This window comes from Microtus ochrogaster, chromosome 16 (assembly GCF_000317375.1).
Source record: "Microtus ochrogaster isolate Prairie Vole_2 chromosome 16, MicOch1.0, whole genome shotgun sequence".
In the NCBI taxonomy this organism is placed as follows: Eukaryota; Metazoa; Chordata; class Mammalia; order Rodentia; family Cricetidae; genus Microtus; species Microtus ochrogaster.
In genome coordinates this window covers 19971099-19982233 of record NC_022018.1, presented here as the reverse complement: position 1 = coordinate 19982233, position 11135 = coordinate 19971099, and the positions used below count along the sequence as shown (strand labels likewise).

The 11135-nt window shown below is 41.9% G+C and overlaps 1 protein-coding gene across 3 annotated transcripts in view; it reads left to right on the top strand.

Annotated features, from left to right (window-relative positions):
• Mkx (mohawk homeobox) overlaps window positions 1-11135 on the top strand; it is a 132140-nt gene that overhangs the window by 3438 nt on the left and 117567 nt on the right. For 2 of the 3 annotated variants that reach the window (XM_026782969.1, XM_026782968.1), the window contains exons 2-5: window positions 353-654; window positions 2243-2402; window positions 8959-9112; window positions 9508-9843. In XM_026782969.1, the coding sequence (XP_026638770.1) occupies window positions 428-654; window positions 2243-2402; window positions 8959-9112; window positions 9508-9843 (877 nt within the window). In that variant the 5' untranslated portion in view covers window positions 353-427. The remainder of the gene's footprint in view (window positions 1-352; window positions 655-2242; window positions 2403-8958; window positions 9113-9507; window positions 9844-11135) is intronic. The other variant, XM_005354823.3, reaches the window with a different exon arrangement.

The following is an 11135-nucleotide window of genomic DNA, read 5'->3' as shown; positions in this document are numbered from 1 at the left end:
TCCTCCTTTTTCTTTTTATTCTAATTCTGTTTCGCTGTCCTAATTGTGTGTCTATTAGAGACCGAAAAGTTCGTTTGGAAATTGCGTTCTTTACCTCGGTAGGTAAATTATTTCTGTTTGAAGTTCCTAGAGGTGTGGGAGCTTGACTGCCCAGGGGATAAGGGCAGGGACCTGTCCCAGGAGTGCTGTGTAGGTAGCCTAGTGCTGAAGAAGGCCGTTCACTAGTCTACCAGCAGCAATCCAGCCCTGGCCCTCAGCTCAGCAGCCCCGGAGTCCCCATCAAGTTCAGGGCTCCTGAGCTGTGGGAACCTGAGCACAGTCGGTAGTAACGTGACGCACCTTGATCCTCTAGAACCAGAGCCCTGCTGCGGAGTTCCTGGAGCCCGGCTCCAACGTGCAAGGCCGCGGATCCCTGCCAGCCCGCACCATGAACACCATTGTCTTCAACAAGCTCGGGGGAGCGGTGCTTTTTGAGGACCGAGGTACCCCAGAGCGGGAACCTGGCAGCAGGCCATACGGTGGCATCTTGGACAATCCACACACAGGCCCGGAGGTGGGCATTCCAAATGGCCCGCCCCTCAAGGACAACCTCGGCCTGAGACACCGGAGGACTGGGTATGCTCATCGGCCTGTGCGGACCCGGGAGTCCGGAGGGTAGGAGCGGCGAGTTGCGGGGAGGGTGTGTGAAGCGCAAACCAAAATTTGGGAATAGGGGCTCTGCAGCTTCCCTCCTGGACTCAAACACCCGATTCTTAAGGATTTACCTTCTCAAAACGGGAGGGACTAATTCCGTAGAACAGTTCAAACGAACTGGTGGAAATTGAGTTGGTGCCCAGTCCTCCCACACCTAGAGGTCCCTGGCAATCTGGGACCTGGCCTAGTTTCTTGCTTTCTTTGCGTATCAAGGGAGTAGATTGAGTGCTGTACTCTGTGACTGAGTAAAGTCATCGAGTCAAACAGACAGTTGGTCCCAGGTAAGGTCTCCGTCACGGGAGGATGTCACCTTGGCCTCAAGGTTCCCTTTGCCTGGGACTAGGTCCGTTCCCATACGGCGTCCCTGGCGCTCATAGCTCGGCGGAGTCCGCGGCGAGCCCGGAGGAGGAGGCTGCAGACCTGCCGGCTTTCGGTTTCTAGGGTTAAGCGGGTCGTCGTCGCCCGGGAGCTTTGGGGTGAGCCATCTGCAGTGTGGCAGTAGGGTAGTGTGTGCCTGGCCAGGTCTTGGCAATTCCTAAAGCGGCCGGCCTCCTCCGAAACCACAACACCGGCTGCTTGTTTTGCCGCACTGATGCTTAGTAATAGAGATTAGGTTGTCTCAAACTGTTAAAACCAGTCAGCGAGGATGGAACTGCATTTCAAAGAGTTAGAAGCTGAGGTCCGGGAGGTAGGGGCGCAGGCGCTGGAGCTGGGACTGGGCTGGGAGCTCTCGCAGTTGTGCGGCGACACCTCCCGGAGCTTCTCGGGAGCGCATCACCCCATACCAACTCTAGAGTGTTGGTTGCTTTATTTGCTCCTTTTGGAAGTCTGCTTTTCTAGAGTCTTTTACAAACCTTCACCTATTGGGACGACGTTTCACACGTTCCACTCTTCCTAAGAGGGAAAGAGGCTCTAGACTGCTTTGTAGGGTCTGCTGTTTTCCCAGCTTCCCGCATTTCCAAAGGATCAAATGAAATAGGGAGTCTAGGCAGTTGTTTCCGCCTTTGGAGTACGTGTTCCCTGACCTTTGGCGAACCAGCAGTCCCAGGACCTTAGCAAGAGGAGTTAAGAGGGCCGACCCTCCCGCTGAGGCCGGAGCCTCATAATGGTCTATAGAAGCAGGCGAAGGAAGGATCAGTTAGCTCTGGATCCAGATCCGCAGTCTAGAGAATAGTTTTCCATGTGGCATTCGCCCCTACCCCTGCAATCCTGCCTTGCTGGGATCAAGAAAGCTCCCCTTTTCAATATAAACGTAAGGCCTTGCACTGGCACAGGACCCCATGGTCAAACAGCTATTTAGAGAGATGTACAGGAGCCAGTGCTCCCACCGAGAAGTGAAAAGTTGTGGGTTTCCTTTTCTTGCTTTGCCCCAACTGTGGGGGCTCTTAGAGTTGAGATGCATAAGGATAGAGAGCCAGGATTGCTGGGGGTGGGGTTCAGTTAAGCCTAGGCTTGGTGCTGACATCATAGAAATACGACCTATCATGTAGTCCTTTGGGCCACCAAAAAGGTGCCACTAACACGTCCCTCTCCTCTCCTCATGGGCCAGGGTCCGACAGAATGGAGGAAAGGTGAGGCACAAGAGACAGGCCCTTCAAGATATGGCGCGGCCTCTTAAGCAGTGGCTTTATAAGCACCGTGACAACCCTTACCCCACGAAGACCGAGAAGATATTGTTGGCCCTCGGTTCGCAGATGACACTAGTGCAGGTAATCCAGACCCCCTCAAACAGGGGTCTTCCCTCCTCGCCAGCACTGAGGAGCAGAAACGCAGTGCTACTGCGGTTGCGTCTCTCTAGGAAGGGTGGTGACCAGGCGGGTCCAGATACTCTGGTTTCTGTTACGAAGGAGGATGAGGGCTAGGCACAGGTGCCAGGTCCTATCGTAGAAAAGAGATTTCACCCCTAACAATCACCTTGGTGCGAATGATTGGGTCCAGAAGGAGTTTGTGTGATGCATTGTTGGGGTGGCGGGAATAGAAGGCCTGCTGGAATGTGGTAAGAAGGTGATGGGTATGGGTCTGGAATCATAGCCGCGACGGGTAAGGGTGGTGCAACCCACTGCGGTTTTCAGTCTTTAGTGTTTGTCAGTTATTAGGGAGTCTGCTTAGAGCACAGATTGTTGCATCCTGCTTTGCTCATCTTTCCTGATTGGGTAGTTCCGGGGCGGGGCCATAAAATGCATGTCTAACAAGTTCCTAGATGGTGCTGAAGATGCTTGTCCAGCTTTGAGAACCTGGGGCCTGAGGGTGCATATTGGAACCCAAGTTAAAGCACACTACAGATTCAGATTAAGTAAGAACAGCCATTATTCAGAGGTTTGCCAGAAAGCAAGAAAGCTGGGAAGAAGGCAGCCTCATCGTGGCACACACTGTTTTCTCCTGGGCCGAGGAGAGAAGATTTCAGATTGTGAGTGGCCGGTTCACTTTGTCAGTTGTAGAGAAATCATGCCAGTGTGTTTTTTCCCCTAGTGAACAAACACTGTTTGTGTTTAATTAGCTTTTCTGAGCACAGTCTTCCCCCAAACCATCCATACAGAGCCATTATTCCAATTTTTTTACCAAGGTGCAGGGCAGCTGTGGGTAAAGGATAGAGGGACAAATCCGGAGCGAATGCTTTCCCATGACAGTGCAATTTTCTTTACATAGTGATGTGAACTTCGGTGTAAACAACAGATTTAGAAAGAGGAGGCAGCAGGGTGAGCGGGTAAGCTCCATATATTATAGTAGCACAAGTGAGAAAGTTTGGACATCTCATCAAACATATGAGGACGCTGTGAGATCCAAAATAAAGCTGCACTCGATAACATAAAAATCTCTTTCCAGAGTATTTCCAGTTTCATTTAAGAATTACTGGAAAGTTTGACAAAGCATTTGCCCTGGCTTGTAACAAGTCTCCACAAAATTCCAACATGTATTTTTCTGCTTATTTTCAGAAAACAGTTTTAGAGAGAAACATCTGCTTTCTTTCCTATGAACAGGAAATTGTAATAATGGTGATTTGCCACAGCACTGGAGGCAGAAACTAATTCCTCAGTCTTGGCTTGAGATCTGTTTAACACAAAACTGTGACCCTTGCAAAAGCAGTTTTCTAAATAGTTATTACAATAAGAAAAACTTGATTTATGAACACAAATGCATATGCTTCAATATTAACTTGAACAGGCCACTTATTCTAGACATACGCCCACTTACAGAGAAGCATGAATTCTAACAGAAAGTTCTACAATCAATTACATTATTCTGGATGATCACATGGCTTCACTGCTGTTCATATGCAAAGCACATTTATTTGACATGTTTTTAAAAATAGTGTTTAGTCATTAAAAAGTAGCATTTGTAGCTATGAGAGAAATTTTATATTTTAATTGGTAGCTTGAATGATCTGAAATGCAAAGTTATACTCTTAATTTAGTTATATAGTTACTTGCTACTTGTAATCATAGCTTCAATACAAATAACTGCTTTCACACTTATATCTTGGTAACATGACTACATTTTTCTAATTTATGTGAATTTTTCATTCAAAATTATTTATTCTTTTATACAGTTCAGAACATAAAATATGTAATTCTTTAGTGAGGAAAAGATTGTTTGCAATTAAATGATACACGTATAACAATGATTTTTTATTATTTTCAGTAAGATAAATTTCTTAAACTTTAAAATGATAAGTGGAAACTTTGAAATGTATAAAATTTCCACTTAGGGATCTTCTTTATAATCCACCTTAGGTTTAGTTATTTTCCACCATGGACAATGGCATATGCAAAAGATATATGTAATATGTGATGTATACCCACCCATCCACTTATAGGAATTTATATGAGTCAAGCATGAATTAAACATCCAAAGTATATTCCAGCTTCATGGAAACTATATAAATTATGCAAATACTTTACACTTTTGGAGGAAAAGCATAGAGCTCGTGTCCTGAGTCAATCTCTCCCTGTGAGTCACTTTCTCCTGTGGAGTGAGGTTTCTTCAGAAGAGTGCTCATGTCTTACTCATGGGGTTCACACCGTAGCATGGCTCTCTCTGGGCAGCACACTATCCCTACGTGCTTGTAGATCGATTAGCGTTCTTCTGGGAAATGGCATTTGAATCACATAGCTTTCCAGAATGTCTTTCTGACAATTACAGGAAAGCTGGAACTCTTGTTTTAGTTTCAGAACATAGCAGAGAACACACAGCTTATTAACTTCATCCTACAGAGTGAAATCTTCAGAACAAGAACAAGTATGACTCATTTTGTTTTCAAAATGTCTACAAATATACCGCACATGCACACCTGCAGGCAGATGTGAAAGCTGCCCTTGCTTCTGTCTGAACTCATGATTCTTGTTGACTACAGGGCCTGCACTTGCTTCTTCCTCATGGCTTGTTACAACAGACTGTGACCATAACTATTTTATTCTTCAACAGAATATCTTAAGTTTGAGCATTTATTTTACATTTATCATTTTCCTCTGAGTGTGTGTCAGACTGTTCCTATACTGTAATTCTCCTTTCCTTTGCTCCTCTTGAACTGCCGGCGGAAGGGGTGAAACCTGGCCAGCAATCTCCCTTGAAGCACAGAAGTAAAAAGTTGGAACTATATTTTAGTCCCTTTTCTGATACATAGAATCCCGGAGGACACTGCAGGAGTGCCTACAGTTTTTCATCCATGAGAAAATGAATTAACTAATGATCATGTGACTCTCACATATTGCTTGTTATTCATTCACCTTAACATTTTGGTCCTAATTTGCTATCACTGTGCTTAACTTTTCTTTGCACTTATCATCTTTATGAGAGCATTAAAAGGAGAGTATTTCTTTATGACATGATTTGGTGTCAACCAAACAAAATCTTATACTTAATTTGGTTCGTATTATAAAAATATCCTATGTATTCCTAAAATAGGAATAGCCTGTGCTTTTGTGGAGCAATAACAAATAGTATGAGATGGAAAGTTTGTATCATCACAAGATATGGAGCTTCCAAAGAACAATGCTTGTGTGTTGAGACTGCTTTGCCAGTATATAACTCGCATTCCTGTGATGTACTCATGGACATTTGATAAAATCATAGCATTAAAAAATTTTGTTTCCAGCATTGGTCTAGTTGTTTTTGCTGGTAGTTGAGTACTTATTCTGAGAAAATACTTGTTACATATTCAACAAAATCTTAGACAAGGCCTTATCCATCATTCCAAGTGCTATTGGTACAGAGAGAAGATCCCCAGTATTTATGTAATAATTCAGACTAGGTTTGTTAGTTTAATATGTTCAAAACTGGAGAGACTCCAGCTCATTCCTTTGGGTTCACACTGCAGTTTCTCTGTTCACACAACACACCTAAGCACCTTTAGTAAGGATGTGTGGAAAATACTTTCTCTTCCAGCTTCTAGACACTTGGCTCTTTAAGCCTTTGCTATAAAATATGCAGTTTTAAAAGCACTTCTGACATTAAAATGCTGTTCCAGAATCTACCTTTGGTAAGAGAATATGCACAACCACATGAAGGAATCCAAAGTAAGTGTAAAATGTCGAAAATGGGAGTCTATATTTTTACTGTCAGTGACACAGAAATTTACATTTAATCAATGAGGAAAAATGCAAAATATGCAAATTTACCAACCATTAGTTGTTCACAGAAGTCAATATTAAACACCTCAGGCTGCACTTAGCTGTTAAGTTGTACTATACATTTCTGGTGATAAAATACAGACAGCATATGTATGCTAGCAGATTTGGTGTTGGTCAAACTTATGAAACAAGTTTAGAAAAAGCCTATGTTAAAGATCACTGACCTTTCTGAAAAATCATGTGATGCCATTATAATAGGTTGAGAACTAGGAATATTTAACACATTAAAAAGTAGATGATCTCCTATTGTGAAAAGCCAATTAATTCCCTTTAACACTTAATATTCTTCCATTTTTATGCATTAGAATTATAGTACACTATGATTTTAGTTATTATATTAAACATAATTAGTGTATTATGTTTGTTTGTTTTTTAACTAGAAGGCCATTTCACTTTTACTATATAAAGTGTCATGAGGATTGGGTTTTATACCGTATCATATGTGTATAACACACATTAGTAAACACTGGTTAAGATCTAGCTGAGTCCTATGAATGTGCTATAAACACAGGAGAAGTTGCAGGCTGGGTCCTGTGTGTGAGAGGTGTAAAGACAGGCCTACTCACACACGACTGATTCCAACAAACAGCGCTGGGACTAGGAAGCAGGTCGGACAGTGAGCTGCAGAGAGGCTGGTGGACAGACGGCTGCTTCACAGCTCTTCTCTTAGAGAAGATGAAGATGTTAGGAAACGTCTGATCCATTTTACGACAGGTGAAGGGCTGTCTGTCTGTCTGTCTGTCTGTCTGTCTGTTTCACACCAAGGAGCAAACCCAGAGCTGTACATGTGCTAGGCAAATGCTCTCCCACTACGTCCCATCCCAGCCCTGGATGAAGTATGCGAAGGTCAGGAAAAGTTGGAGTGAATGAGCTAAATGTACATGACATGCCATGGTTTTAGATAATTCAGAACAGAAAACCAGGCCACTTTTCATTATACCACAGTCACATTAGTGATTAGGACATTAGTGACGACATGAAGAAGTAAATTGATTAAGTTAAAACAATGCATCCCATTTGAATTTGATGTTCATTTTTAAGATCCATTTAAGAAAACAGAATGGAAACTAGGGAAGTTTGAAAGAATGTTTTTAAAGTTCCCAACTAATAATCATGAGGATTTCATGAAAATTTGGGCAGTGAGTGAGAGAACCAGAGGGGAGGGAGGGAAAGGTAGTGACCAGCAGCTCTTCGCTTCCACAGTGAATGACTGACCTTGGTCTCAGATTATCACTGTCGTTATAGGGGTTCAGGTGTGACATTTGTAGATTTATGTGTGTATGTGTGTGTTGCGCGCACACGTGTGTGCATGTATGCGTGTTAATATTCTTTACAAGACCTGCACTATACACCACAGCTAGTATGCAATAGCTACTCCCTGTATATTTGCTGAATGAATACTCCTGGACAGTGCCTACGTGTGGAGGATGGAGAGACTGAGAATTTGAAGCACTGAGCCATTGTCACAATGGTTCGGCTTGGCCGGGATCTGGTACACACTGTGAAAGGACAGCTTTTCAAGGTCGAAGGGGACAATGTGAATGTAGCCAGTGTTGACTTTATATTAAAAAAATACATGTTATACAAGGAAAAAAACATAATTTTTCTTTTTTAAACAGTAATCACTATAGTTTAAGTAATAATTAGATATTGATCAATTTACAAAAATACTTACTTGTATTTATAATACTTATACTCTACTATAAATGCCCTAAATAAATTTATAGTATGACTAAGAAACAGAAAAAAAGAATTTTCTACTGAAAACATTAACACACAAACTATTATAGTAATAATATAATATTACTATATATATTTGTGTTCTGGAACAAATTCACAGAAAAATTATATTTGTATAGTTCATATTTTTAAAAGCAAATTTTGTCCTTTTAATTTTTTTAAAGAGCTATATGCTGTCCATATCTTAATAGCACTTTTTATCCTCTAGGAACCCAATGGCTTGAAGGAAGACTGAAGGTCATTTCTTTGTCTTCACTGATGTTTCAACAGCAGATTTTTAGTTTCTAGCAGGTGTTCTGGCCTCCCTTCCCCACTCCTCTGATGGCTCCACCTTTGATCCTTTTCTACCTTCTATGTTAAGTGTCTAGTTTCCTTAATTGGCTTCCAGAGCTTGGCCCTGGACTCTCTTCAGTTCGCCTACTCACAACTTAGCCTGAAGATGAACCTCGGACGCTCTCTTTCTTTAAGTCTTATGCTCACCTTTTGTTTTCCTGTTGATCCTTCATCTGTGTGCTTCTCTAGTACCTTAGCTTAGACATTCCCCCAACAGGACACCGGCACATCCTCAGAAAGATTTCTTATTTTTTAAAATTTCAGGGCAACACAAGTTGGTTGACTCAACGTCACCATTAAATTTCCACTCATTGTATTTGTGGATTCTTGTATCATTTATCCTCCCTCCCTTTCCCCCTCCCTTTTCCCCTTGAGATGGTGCCTCCCACTTTTCCCAAAGCTGACCCCAAATCCTGGCCTAAGTGATTCTCCTGCCTCAGCCTCCCAAGTAGCTAAGATTACAGGTGTATAGCAGCAACACTGGTCTTGGATCCTTTAAAAGAAAGTAATTGCATAATCGCCATGTTTTAATGCTTTGTTAATTGAAAAACTGATGCTGTTTTAGGTGTCCAATTGGTTTGCTAATGCTAGACGTCGGCTGAAGAACACTGTTCGTCAGCCAGATTTGAGCTGGGCCTTAAGAATAAAGCTATACAACAAGTACGTGCAAGGCAACGCTGAGCGGCTCAGCGTGAGTAGCGACGACTCCTGCTCTGAAGGTTCGTACAGATTCTATGTTCCTGTCTTTGCTTTTCCATTATATAAGTCCACCTAGGTGCTGTCTTAATGGTTGACCACAAATATTGTACTGCCACAAATTTATTTTTTAATGAGGCAGCTTCATTCTTACAGTATATAAAGCAACAGGAATTATAGCCATTCCTTCTGTTTATAGATTTGTCATGTGTGGGGAGGAAGCATTTTCCTTAAATTAAATACCCTATGGGAAATTACATAGGCTCCTGTTTCCTTTTACCTAAAAATTAATCTTATATATCAAAAATACTTCTGCATATGGCATATATTCTTCAATTTTGCATATTTAATGACTGTGACAGTTGCGCAGCTAGGGAAAATATGTGCAAACACTAGTTGGTGATGTTTTTCCCTTTAGATGGAGAAAATCCCCCAAGAAATCACACGAACGAAGTTGGCTACAGCACCCCTGCCCATCACACTGTCATTAAAGGGGAGAACTCAGTGATAAAAGCCGGAGTGAGGCCGGAGTCAAGGGCAGCCGAGGACTACGTGTCGCCTCCCAAGTACAAGAGCAGCTTGTTGAACCGTTACCTTAACGACTCTTTGAGACATGTCATGGCCACAAGCACTGCCATGATGGGAAAAACAAGGCAAAGGAACCATTCTGGATCTTTTAGCTCCAATGAATTTGAGGAAGAGTTGGTGTCTCCATCGTCATCAGAAACTGAAGGCAACTTTGTCTATCGCACAGGTAAGTCCAGGCTTTGTTGTAATTATGGTAACCTGTGTAAGACAGAAATCTGTGGCAGAGGGATTTATTATAACAGATATAAGAAAGCCAGAAGATACTTTATTTGCATAATTAGCATAAGATAATTATGGATTGCCATAATTAATTCTGGTGTAAACCTTTTCATTTTTTTAAACTGGCAATGGCTATATTTATTAGTCTATCATGGTCTCAAAGAGCCTGAGATACTTTGCTCTTTAATAGTAAGGTTAACAATATTCATTCTTACAGATAATTTTAATCATGATGATGTGATAACAGTATTGATTTAGAAATCAATATTTTGTGTGTGCATCTGTGTATGGGCCCATGTGTGCCAGATACCTTCCTCTATTGTTCTCAGCTTTATTCCTTGAGGTTTGGTCTCTCATTGGATCCAGAAATCCTCCTGTCTCTGACACACCAGCACTGGGGTTACAGGCACATGTAACCCCATCATGCTTAGCTTTTTTATGTGGGTGCTGGGGATCTGAACTCAGGTCCTCATGCCCATGCAACAAGTTTGCTTTCCCTCTGAGTTATTTTGCTTGCCTGACAATAACAATATTTAAGAGATGCCTATGCTTCCTTTATAAGTAATCATAAAAGGATTGTGCTGGACTGTGGCTACCCATGCAAATGTTACATCTTTTCTTTTACATGCTTTGAATTCTAGAAGTGATAGGAAATTAATACAAATTAACACACCTGCCAGCATTTTTAGAAGGAGAAACACAAACCTAGATCTATTTACTTTGGAAACTTCACTTTTATACCTAGAAAGTACAAGTTGGGCTGATAAGTAGCTTTGAAGATTTTATATTCATTCCAGAAATATTGAGCTGATTTCTACATGTCCAAAGCATTCAGTGGAGTAGCAGGTTGGTAAAAATTTCTATCTTGATTTTAGCTCAGCAGGACTTGCTTTTAAGGAGTCTTTAAGCAGAGTTACTTTGGAACAAGGGATAGGTGAGATTTACATCTAGTACTGATGCAGCCTAGCTCCTAAAATCACCAACGAATGAGTCTAATGTTAGATCTGGAGACAGTAAAGCACTCAGCCTAGCCAGTTACACCACAATGAGAAAATCAGTCAAGAACACACAATAGTTAAGCATTGACTGAACAGCATAGCATAGCTGAACCTGCACAAGAAGTTTCAGGAGGGGCCCCTCTTGTATCTACTACCACCAATCATTGCCCATAGTTCCCAACATTAACCAATGTCTGTAACTATACTACTGTCTGTATTTATCCTACTGCCAATCAGTGCC